This window comes from Schistocerca gregaria, chromosome 1 (assembly GCF_023897955.1).
Source record: "Schistocerca gregaria isolate iqSchGreg1 chromosome 1, iqSchGreg1.2, whole genome shotgun sequence".
Lineage (NCBI taxonomy): Eukaryota > Metazoa > Arthropoda > Insecta > Orthoptera > Acrididae > Schistocerca > Schistocerca gregaria.
The window spans coordinates 1,062,872,987-1,062,885,561 of NC_064920.1; the positions used below are offsets into that span (position 1 = coordinate 1,062,872,987).

Below are 12,575 nucleotides of genomic sequence, written 5' to 3' on the forward strand. Positions count from 1 at the left end.
TTATGTTGTATGGCAAGTTGTTGATGTATTATTTTTCCTACATTGTCATGTCTTCTGAGGTATTCTGTATTTGTACATCCGCTTGTGATGTGATCTACTGTTTCTATTTGTTGTTTGCAAAGTCTGCATTTATCTGTTGTGGTATTGGGATCTTTAATAATATGCTTGCTGTAACATCAGGTGTTTATTGTTTGGTCCTGTATTGCAATCATGAATCCTTCCGTCTCACTGTATATATTGCCATTTCTTAGCCATTATTATTATTATTATTATTATTATTATTATTATTATTATTATTATTATTGTTATTATTGTTTCAAACCTTAAACAACACAAAAACATCAGAACACACACATAATATAGAAGTGAAAGTATGTATGTAGAATGTATGTTCCACATCTCTTCCTGGAATACTGGACCGATTTCAATCTAACTTCGTACACATATGACTTACTGTCTGGGAGCAATCACTGTGGGGGTAAGAACCGTCTACACACCAAAAGAGTGAAAGAGGGGGGGGGGGGGGAGGGACGAAAGAGGAGTCCAACCCATGATACGCGAATTCCAAGACTTTATTCATCCAGCATTTTTATCTCTTACTATATTTTCGTTGTTCATGCTCGATCTGGCAGTACGCTTTAGTATAACACTTCTTTACTACAAACTGCATCCTTGTTCACACACAGTATTCACATATAGCAATGAATCTAACTACAAAATTAAATTGTTGGACAACACACAGCTCAGAATATGGTGTCATAAAAACTAAGGTGCATCAAAAATTGCTGCATCATGCATGAGCTTTACATTTATTACTTCTTTGTAGCCAACTTTATTAGCAACACATTTAGCAGACAGTATCTACATATGCCGCCGACTGTTCCTACAAAACTGTGTCATTGTTCAGGAGCTATCAGATCATAAACATTGAGCTGATCGAAAACGAAACGGCACGGCCAAATTCGCTACAGATATGTGTATCAGTTTCTGTGAAATAGAAATTCTTCCAGTCAATCCGTGGCATGAATCATCAAACCAGTGTTTAATAGTATTAGTTGAAAACAGTCTTGGTTGCAGTTTTAGTTTTTTTTATTTACTTGTTTCGCCTCATTCAAGCACCTTCAGGTTGGTCTTAATTTAGTATTTCTTAGGACAGTCCTTTAGACAGTGTAGCTAAATGGCATCGTCGAGTACATCAGGCCAAAATTGCCTTCGTTAACCTCAGTAAATACTTTCTAGATGAACGTGAGTGACTCCAAGACCTGCATAACGCATTCACGTTGACAGGAGCACATAATAGAATAAGATGGGGCTTAAGTCGTTAGCATAATGCACCTAATTCATGAATAATACCATAGTTTGTATGTATGATTGTGTGAGTGATTTCTGTATATGTTACGAGGCTACGTTACTATTTTATTGAGTGCTATAGGATGTTACATCATCGGTAGATCTACGTCAACCTCCCTATTACAGTTAATGCTTTCTTCCATTTCAATTACGCTAACTACTTAAGCCCCATCTTATTCTATTATGTGCTCCTGTCAACGTGAATGCGTTATGCAGGTCTTGGAGTCACTCACGTTCATCTAGAAAGTATTTACTGAGGTTAACGAAGGCCACGTTGGCCTGATGTACTCGACGGTGCCCTTTATCTACACTGTCTCAAGGCTCGACCTAACAAATACCAAATTAAGATCAGCCTGAAGATGCCTAAATAAGGTGAAACGCGTAGCTGCTAAATAAAAAAACTAAAATTTCAACCAAGACTCTCATCAACTGTGAAATACATTAAATATATGTGAAAAATATGTTACATGTGCGTACGCAGGGAAATCGATGGGTAAAATGCTTCACCTACGTTCCTGGACTAGTTTCAAACAAAATGTTTGACGCACTTCTTACTATCTGAGTTAAGAGCTAGAAATCACGTATTGGGTAGGGCTGAGACGTAGAGAGGGAAGGGAGAGGAGGATTTGGACAGTACACACATATACTGGACACAGACAGGGTGGAATGACGGACAGAGGAGAGAGGAGAAGATGGACAGAGAAAGAGCGGGAGATCGAGAAAGAAAAGAAGAGCCGATGGGCGGAGAAAGGGGAGGAGATAGAGGAAAGAAAGAAGAGGAGATGGATGAAAGACAAAGGGGCGGAGATACAGGAAGGAAAGAAGAGGAGATGGACAGACAAATGGGTAAGAGATAGATGAAGGAAAGAAGAGGACATCGACAGACAAATGGGGGGAGATAGAGGAAGGAATGAAGAGGAAATGGGTAGAGTGAGGGAGGAGGAAGGAGTGGACATAGAGAAGGCAGGAAGAGAAGATGGATAAAGAGCAAGAAGTAGGAAATGAACAAATTAAAGGGAGGAGATGGACAGAGAGGGATGGGAGGAGAGGGGAAGATGGATAGGAAAAGGGAAATGTAGAAGATGAACAGAGAGAGGAGGAGGAGGAGGTGGTGGAATGAGACAGGGCGGAGGAAGAGATGCACAGAGAGAGGGCGAAGGAGGAGATGGACTAATAGAAAATTGGGATACATTCATACCTTGGCAAAGCTGGGTACTCGGCTGTATGTAGTAAGAAAGAAAACTTAAATATGTAAAATGTTTTGTGATGCATTTAGGATAACTGCTCTGGCTAGGAATAGTGTTTATTGTACCTGTAGCTGGCCGTCGTCGTAGTGTGTGTGCTTAAAGAAAGAAAGGCTCTGAGCACTATCAGACTTAACTTCTGAGGTCATCAGTCCCCTAGAACTTAGAACTACTTAAACCTAACTAACCTAAAGACATCACACACATCCATGTCCTCAGCTGGATTCGAACCTGACCGTAGGGGTCGCGCGGTTCCAGACTGTAGCACCTAGAACTTCTCGGCCAAACCGTCCTGCTGTGCTTTGAACAAATATATTGAGGTGTTAGAAGAAGAGGTTGGCCACTATGAAATAATTAATGCAACACGGCAACTGAAAGAATGATGGAGAATATGAAAATCGTTTATTTGTCACTGTGTTCAAATGTGTGTGAATCCTTAAGGGAGCAAACTGCTCAGGTCATCGGTCCCTAGAATTACACACTACTTAAACTAACTTATGCTAAGAACGACAAACACACACCCTCATGCGCAATCAGTAACATGGCACCTACAACCGCGCGGCCACTCTGTGCAGCTGTCACTGAGTAACGTCGTCCACGACAACAGTCCAGCTAAACCCCGGAGTTTTTTAAGTACAGTTTCTCTATGACTCTTTTCTTTCACGTTCTGCTTGAGAATTAAATAAGTGTAAAGCGCTTCCTTCGTTTATTGGCTATTTTGTAATCCATCATCATAACGTTATACAGGTGGTAAATCAATGTTTGGCACGCAAGTATAAATCTGCTTTGCAACCGCACTTTTCCGCCACTGAAGTAAGATAGTAGATTTATTATCTACACAGTATCATATCATTAACATCACTGTTACCTAATTCACGAATGATACCGTAGTTTGTGTATATGATTGTGTGAGTGATTTCTGTATTTGGTTAGGCTAGGTTACTATTTTATTGGTTGCTACAGGATGTTACATCATCGGCAAACCTACGTCAACCTCCCTATTATCGTTAATGCTTTCTTCCTTTTCAGTTTCAAGTTATCAGTTCGTGCACATAAAAGTGAAATATTATTATCGAGTGTACTTTAATTTCTGTTAAATCACGGCGTTGAGTAGTATGATGCTGACGGTCACCTTTCTTAATGAGGTACGATACTATAAAAATCTGGAACATGGCTGGATGCAGCAAATGTGGAACAGGATCTTCGTGGAGATAAAGTGGAATGCAGCTAATCAGTAGCAGATATGAAATGATTATTCAAAAATATTAAAGGTTTATCGAAACCTCTTGACCAAGGTTTCGACATCTTTCACTTTATTTTTACGAAGTAAAGTACGACAATTAAAAAGTAAATCCGGCGGAGCCTGATATAATATCCCAGCTGTTTTCCTTTTGTCCAACAGGGAACCAGTATTTCTGTCACACTATAGACTGTCTGCGCCTTACTCACACTTCAATATTTCTGTTTTCTTTCGTCCATCCCATCTGATAATCTTACCCTATTGTTTTCCGCGCTTCCTTTCACCAGTCAACTTCGTCTCCATATTCATGACTTCTGTGCTGTTGTCCCATATTTTTGTTAGATGTCAGTACTCATATTGAAATTCCACTGATGCATTACTACGCTTATTGTGATTGTCATGATCATTATTGGTGCTGTTTTCTCTTGCTCATGTACTATAAAAACACTAATGTTGAATCACAAAGGAAATCTGGTTAGATGTAAGAGGACTGGAAGACCGTAATATTGCCAGCTGAAATAAATGCAAAACTAAATAAATTCGAAATTTATCATGAGCGTTTTAAACGTGAAGACGCGCCAAACTGGTACATTAATCTCCAGCCGGAAACGTAGTTGGGAGCTGGGATTGTTCCTCCGACAACACAATTTCCTCACCCACTCCTTTCCAAACGGCCCACCGCTTTGTACCTGATGCCCTCATCGAGAGAGACGGCGAGGGACTACGGACTCGTTCGGAGTACGTAGGTTCAAATCCCATGCAAATTTTATGCCATGGTTTCCCTAAAATGCTTCAAACCTTTCTGGAATAGTTTCTTTGGAAACGACACGTTAGGTTTCTTCCCATAAAATTTTCCAATCTTCGTTTGATTTCTATCGTTAATCATCTTAACGCAATCGGGAAGTTAAACCCTACTGTACACTATTTTCCAGACGGCTTCGCTGTCGAGAAGAAATCAAACATTATCTTTCTTTTCTGCCTCGAAGTCGGTGATTCGCTTTTACTTCCTCGAAAAGAGTGTAGGTTTTATTAACTCACTTCCTTTGTATCATCGTCGCAAATAAACGATCACTTTGTGTTACACATAAGATCATCATATGGTTCAAATGGCTCTGAGCACTATGGGACTTAACTTCTGAGGTCATCAGTCCCCTAGAACTTAGAACTGCTTAAACCTAACTAACCTAAGGACACCACACACATCCATGCCCGAGGCAGGATTCCAACCTGCGACCGTAGCTGTCGCGCAGTTCAAGACTGTAGCGCCTAGAACCGATCGGCTATACTCATCACAGTCGCTCACAATACACAATACACACTTAACACTTCATGTACGTTCAAAGGTTTACGAGAGGTATAGACATTTTGGAGACGGTCGGAGGACGTAAAAAATGATGAATGCCCTGGCCGCCCCAGTGCATCTGCAACCGATGAAATAGTGCGAAGAGTGAAAGAAACATCGCTAATGATGTTGGAATATTGAGTGGTTCATGACATCAAATGTTTCCACGTGTTTTAGGTATGAGGCGCGTGACAACGATATTTGTTCCCCTTTTCTTGTTTTTCGGCGTTTTCCCCTAGGAGTTAGCCGTTTTCGACCTAAACAGGCCTCCTTCGTCCCAGTTATCTAGTCCTGCATTTCTGTCTCCCGTTGCTTCTTCTAACTATTTTTCCCATCTTAGCGCTGGCCATTCTATTCTTCACCTTAAAATATTCCTTGTCCACCTATGATTGGGCATTTTCTTTGCGTGCCCATACCACTGAACGCTCTGTTCTCCAAAGCTTTTGTTATGGAGTACTTTATCTCCTGCCGCCTCCATAACACCCCATTTCATATCGTATCCTAACTTGTTCGTTGCAAACATCTTCTCACACGGCTCATTTCCGCTCCACTAATTTTCTCCCTAACCTTCCTTGTTTCAGACAACATCCAAGCTCCACACAGAACTACGTTCTATTCTTTTCTTAGTGTCCTGTCGAATACTGTTATTTCATATTATCCCAGACAAAGCTTTGGTAGCTCTGTTCCTCATTGCTATTCCGGATCTACTATCTTTGTCAAATGTTATACATTACTGATTGATAATTAATACGGGTGTTAAAATTATTAAATATAAAAATGAATGGAAAGTCCAATCAATAGTCCGCTGTATCTGTACTTATTCAAGTCAATTATAGACCCACACAAGCGATTTCGCAACTTTTAAGTTGTATCTTCCGCTTTATACACTCCTGGAAATGGAAAAAAGAACACATTGACACCGGTGTGTCAGACCCATCATACTTGCTCCGGACACTGCGAGTGGGCTGTACAAGCAATGATCACACGCACGGCACAGCGGACACACCAGGAACCGCGGTGTTGCCCGTCGAATTGCGCTAGCTGCGCAGCATTTGTGCACCGCCGCCGTCAGTGTCAGCCAGTTTGCCGTGGCATACGGAGCTCCATCGCAGTCTTTAACACTGGTAGCATGCCGCGACAGCGTGGACGTGAACCGTATGTGCAGTTGACGGACTTTGAGCGAGGGCGTATAGTGGGCATGCGGGAGGCCGGGTGGACGTACCCCCGAATTGCTCAACACGTGGGGCGTGAGGTCTCCACAGTACATCGATGTTGTCGCCAGTGGTCGGCGAAAGGTGCACGTGCCCGTCGACCTGCGACCGGACCGCACCGACGCACGGATGCACGCCAAGACTGTAGGATCCTACGCAGTGCCGTAGGGGACCGCACCGCCACTTCCCAGCAAATTAGGGACACTGTTGCTCCTGGGGTATCGGCGAGAACCATTCGTAACCGTCTCCATGAAGCTGGGCTACGGTCCCGCACACCGTTAGGCCGTCTTCCGCTCAGGCCCCAACATTGTGCAGCCCGCCTCCAGTGGTGTCGCGACAGGCGTGAATGGAGGGACGAATGGAGACGTGTCGTCTTCAGCGATGAGAGTCGCTTCTGCCTTGATGCCAATGATGGTCGTATGCGTGTTTGGCGCCGTGCAGGTGAGCGCCACAATCAGGACTGCATACGACCGAGGCCCACAGGGACAACACCCGGCATCATGGTGTGGGGAGCGATCTCCTACACTGGCCGTACACTTCTGGTGATCGTCGAGGGGACACTGAATAGTGCACGGTACATCCAAACCGTCATCGAACCCATCGCTCTACCATTCCTAGACCGGGAAGGGAACTTGCTGTTCCAACAGGACAATGCACGTCCGCATGTATCCCGTGCCACCCAACGTGCTCTAGAAGGTGTAAGTCAACTACGCTGGCCAGCAAGATCTCCGGATCTGTCCCCCATTGAACATGTTTGGGACTGGATGAAGCGTCGTCTCACGCGGTCTGCACGTCCAGCACGAACGCTGGTCCAACTGAGGCGCCAGGTGGAAATGGCATGGCAAGCCGTTCCACAGGACTACATCCAGCCTCTCTACGATCGTCTCCATGGGAGAATAGCAGCCGGCATTGCTGCGAAAGCTGGATATACACTGTACTAGTGCCGACATTGTGCATGCTCTGTTGCCTGTGTCTATGTGCCTGTGGTTCTGTCAGTGTGATCATGTGATGTATCTGACCCCAGGAATGTGTCAATAAAGTTTCCCCTTCCTGGGACAATGAATTGACGGTGTTCTTATTTCAATTTCCAGGAGCGTATAAATGCTGTCATACTGTGTGGGGAGAAATTATAGAATGGCGCAGAGCAACTGTTGGCGTGGTTAGGCAAAGTTATCAGCCCTCAACTTACAAAAAACCATCATCTAAAATGAATTTCACGTTCGTGTTAAAATCACTAACTGTCAATACTTTACTGATTAAAATATGACCTTGTCGGCCTAGGTCACGCACAACATGAGATTGACATAGGCCGAAAGAACATATTTTAATCAGTAAAGTGATGACAGTTCATGAATTTAATAATGATTATAGCTTTCTATCAACTGAGGGCTGATAAATTTGCCTAGCCACGCGAATACTTCCTCTGCAGCACTCTGTAACTACTCCCCATACAATATGGCGTAGTATTTATATACACCAGAAGATACAACTTAAAAGTTGCGAAGCCGGTTGTGTGAGTCTTTAATTGACTTGAATACATAAAACTACGGTGGACTATAGGACTTTTCATTCAGTTTTATATTTAACAATTTTAACATCTGTATTAAAAAAAACTGTTTACCGTGTGAATTGTCAATCAATCACGCATAACTATTTTACCTGTGGTTGTCACAGTTTTAAAATTATCTTCTCGCTTGTACCGGTATTATTTGTATATATTTGTAGCTTCTGTAGGATTTTATTTTTCCTTGTTTTGTGTTAATTTTTACTAAAACCTGTCCCGTTCACATACAGTCCGTCTGTCCAGATTTATTCTCAAAGGCTAATTAATAAACTTCTCCACAAGCTTTCTCATCGGATATTCCATATCGTCTTCATGTTGTGAGAATATTACCGGGTCATACGCTAATAAAAGAGAGTGAAGAGTATCAGCATCAATAGCCAAGTAAGTCGTACACGGATAGCCAAATGGTAAGGCGACCGCTCGCGATAAGCGAGAAATCCGGGTTCGAGTCTTTGTCCGGCAGAAATTTTCACTGTCGTCATTCCATTCTACAGCAGATGGTTGTCCATATTCGCAATTGCGAATACATTAAATGTGTTTCATAACGGCTGAGGTCGCCGCACTGTCCAAAGGAACTTTGCATCGTAATTCACAATAACACAGGCAGTGCAATATCGTAGAAAAGTCTATGGCTCAGAGATGCTAATCCTCTTCAGAAAAGAAGAAACAAAAGAAATGCGGGAGACGGGGAAGTTTCCAGAGCCCAGAGTGACGTGGAGCTTCCAGGCCACTCCAGAGGCTGACTGAGTGCGAGGCAGCGGACAGCTATCTCACCAGGACGCGGGTACAGCAAATCCACTGTGTTGTGAGTCGCAAGCATTAATAATTCCAGGGGCGCCCCGCACCATGACAGGTGGAGGGTGGGCCTGGAGGCTGCCGGAGGCGTCCTCGTTAATCCAGAGGCGCCGGCGGCGGGCGATAAGGCCTTCCCCGCCTCCGGCTCCGCCCCCGCTTATCGCGGCCTTACGGACCGCCAAGCAGCGTCCCAAAAAGTGCCGCCGTCCCAAATCCAGCCACCTCGCGTCTTTCTGCACCGCCGTACCTGTTGTACCTCAGTTAAAGCGCCCACACCCACGCCCTTACGCTTCAGAGTGCGAGATTGTGAGGCCACGTTCTACAGTGGTGGCAAACTCTTATTGTCGGATCAGTATTGGGTTAATAAGAGAGTAACAAGCCTTTGATACTAGCAACGAAATCAATCAGTCTTGACTCTAGTTTTCGTTTGTGATTTTATGAGTGTTGTCAGAGCCAACGAGAGACACCAAACAGTCAGTGATTACGTCCTATTAAAGGAGTAATGTTCCACAGGTTTTACTGCAGTTAATTCTGAATTTAGTAATTTTCGCCAGCACGGCGTTTTTCACTGTAAGGGAGCACCTTAAGCTGAGTTTTAACAGTTCTTCGCACTAGAAAACGCCAGAGAGGCGCCGAAGAACCTGTGCCGGCCATAAAAAGTCAAGCGTCTGCAACCTAAACAACCTCCACAAAAGCAGTACAAATGAGCACAGTTAGACTGGTTGTGAAAAGTAGTACCCTCTGCGCAGTTGGCCGTTTTGTTCGAAACCTGCGGTGTTAAATAATCCTCGCACTCCCGACCAAGAGCCCTGCCTCGATGGCGTAGGACTTTTTCTGGCGTCAAGACTCGTTTCCGTGTGTGCTACACTTCCTACCGTTTAGATATCAGGATGAAATCGTTTAACGAAGTGTTAACAGCCGCCATAAGAGTCGACACGAGGTTTCTTGTTAAGTGTATAAACACAAGGACGGCGGTTTGCAGCTGTCACAGCCTGGGACCCGGCCATCGCGGGGTTAAAACGGGCGCGACGGACGCGGAATGAAAAGATTACCATATATGGCGAGGAACAGAGCACGAGGCCCACGAGAAAGACAGGCCGCGGCGCGTACGTCACGAAGATAGTCCTGAACTCGCTCGCTCGCTCAGCTCAGCAGACAAAATGCGTTTCTGAACCTGTTAACTCGCAGCTGGGCGTTTAAAGACTAACGAGAATTGCATCTTCCACTGGAATCTGCAATTATGAAGTCTTACTGATTAACAGTACTACGGCAAAATGTAATTTAAGATCAGTACTCGATATAAATGGTATAGCGGCTTGTTCACAGCATTTACTCTCTTTCTGCTTAACAGTACTCATTACCTGCGGGAAGTGGTGCCTTATGCAACTGATCATCATTTTAGCATGATTTTATTTTATTGTACGCCAGTATAGCCGTGACAAATTATAAGTGGGCCCATGGACTTCCCATCATCATAGGACTAACAACAGTAAGATTCCATAATAGCGGATTCCAGTAGAAGATTCAGTTTCAGTACGGACACACCTAGTTATGAGTTAACAGGTGTAGAAACGTGGTTTGTCTCCTGATTTGAGCGAGCGCAGCACTACCTTCGTGACGTACGCGCCGCGGCCTGTCTTTCACGTAGGCCTCGACAGATCGACAGAGCACCAGTGACGTAACAGCCCGCAGTGAGGCTATATAACGACGCGGCCGCGGCGACGCAGCAGTGAGTCTTGCCACTTGACAATGACTGGGGAGAGCTCGGTCGAAAGCTCGTGGGATTTTAACCACCTGACGCGGCCGGAAGCCCGAGAAAATTTTATTAATTCATATCGCCGAGAAACCATGCATTCATGCAAGTGTGTAAACAGCTAATGAACTTGTTCGCCAGTTGCCAAAAAAAAAAAATTAAAAAAATGGTTCAATGGCTCTGAGCACTATGGGACTCAACATCTGAGGTCATCTGTCCCCTAGAACTTAGAACTACTTAAACCTACCTAACCTAAGGACATCACACACATCCATGCCCGAGGCAGGATTCGAACCTGCGACCGTAGCAGTCGCGCGGCTCCGGACTGAGCGCTTAGAACCGCACGGCCACCGCGGCCGGCACCCGTTGCCACTTTCGATGACAATCCATAATTACAGTAGCATCATCGACACCTCTATGCCGTCGCTAGGGTAACCATGCTGCGTTGCACTACGACATGCCGTCCTTGGATAGCGTATCTCTGGCTCGCTCTCAGTTATCTGATGTACTTCTGCACTAGCTGAGTACCCGGTGTGGCCTAGTACGTATTTGTTTCAGTTCTGTCAGTCCATTTACTCCTTCCTCTCAGTGTCCAACCCCTGTTCCCACTTTCTCTGTCCACCTCCGTCCCTATCCGTTGTCTATCTCCTCCTACCCCTCTTTCTGATCACATGGCACTCCCCCCCACTCTCTATCCTTGTGCCTCTTCTCCTCCCTCCCTCTGTCCATGTGCTCCTCCCTCTCCTACAGTTCATCTCCTGCTCCACTGCCCATCTCCTTTACTCTTTCTCTGTCCATTTCCTCCTTCCCGCCTCTCTGTCCATCGCCTCCTCCCCCCATCTCACAGTCCACCTTATCCTTCACCCTCTCTGTCAATCTCTTCCTCCCCAGGTCCTCTTTCCACCTAATCACCCCACTCCAATAGGAGGTTCCTGGTTCTTACATACACAGTATGTATCTCGACATATTGAGTAATATATGTACCGAGTTCGGTTCAGATCGATCCAGTGGCTTAGGAGGAGTTTTTTTGTTGCGGCTTTGCCACATAATCGCATGTCACAGATATATCACATACATTTAATGTATGCTTGAAGTCGTTTAAGTGTGGGGGCGATTTACGGTAATGTGAAGTATACACTACTGGCCATTAAAATTGCTACGCCAAGAAGAAATACAGATGATAAACGGGTATTCATTGGACAAATATATTATACTAGAACTGACATGTGATTACATTTTCACACAATTTGGGTGCATAGATCCTGAGAAATCAGTACCCAGAACAACCATCTCTGGCCGTAATAACAGCCTTGATACGCCTGGGCATTGAGTCAAACAGAGCTTGGATGGCGTGTACAGGTACAGCTGCCCAAGCTGATTCAATACGATACCACAGTTCATCAGGAGTAGTGACTTGTGTGCGCAGGATTATCCAAGCGGTCTCGGGCGTTGCAGTCATGGACAGTGCGGCTGCTCCCGGCGGAGGTTCGAGTCCTCCCTTGGGCATGGGTGTGTGTGTTTGACCTTAGGATAATTTAGGTTCAGTAGTGTGTAAGCTTAGGGACTGATGACCTTAGCAATTTAATCTCATAAGATTTTTCACACATTTGAACATTTTTGTGTGACTGGCGTATTCTGACGAGCCAGTTGCTCGGCCACCATTGACCAGACGTTTTCACTTGGTGAGAGATCTGGAGAATGTGCTGGACAGGGCAGCAATCTAACATTTTCTGTATCCAGAAAGGCCCGTACTGGACCTGCAGCATGCGGTCGTGCATTATCCTGCTGAAATGTAGGATTTCGCAGGGTTCGAATGAAGGGTAGAGCCACGGGTCGTAACATATCTGAAATGTAACGTCTATTGTTCAAAGTGCCGTCAAAGCAAACAAGAGGTGACCGAGACGTGTAACCAATGGCACCCCATACCATCACGCAGGGTGATACGCCAGTATGGCGATGACGAATACACGCTTCCAAAGTGCGTTCACTGCGATGTCGCCAAACAAGGATGCGACCATCATGATGCTGTAAACAGAACCTGGATTCATCCAAAAAAATGACGTTTTGCCATTCGTG

At 44.8% G+C, this 12,575-nt stretch overlaps 1 protein-coding gene across 1 annotated transcript in view; it reads right to left on the minus strand.

Annotated features, from left to right (window-relative positions):
* LOC126288157 (microtubule-associated serine/threonine-protein kinase 3-like) overlaps positions 1-12,575 on the minus strand; it is a 424,127-nt gene that overhangs the window by 148,841 nt on the left and 262,711 nt on the right. Inside the window, exon 4 of the mRNA XM_049984894.1 lies at positions 8,726-8,979. Coding sequence (XP_049840851.1) covers positions 8,726-8,979 — 254 coding nt within the window. The remainder of the gene's footprint in view (positions 1-8,725; positions 8,980-12,575) is intronic.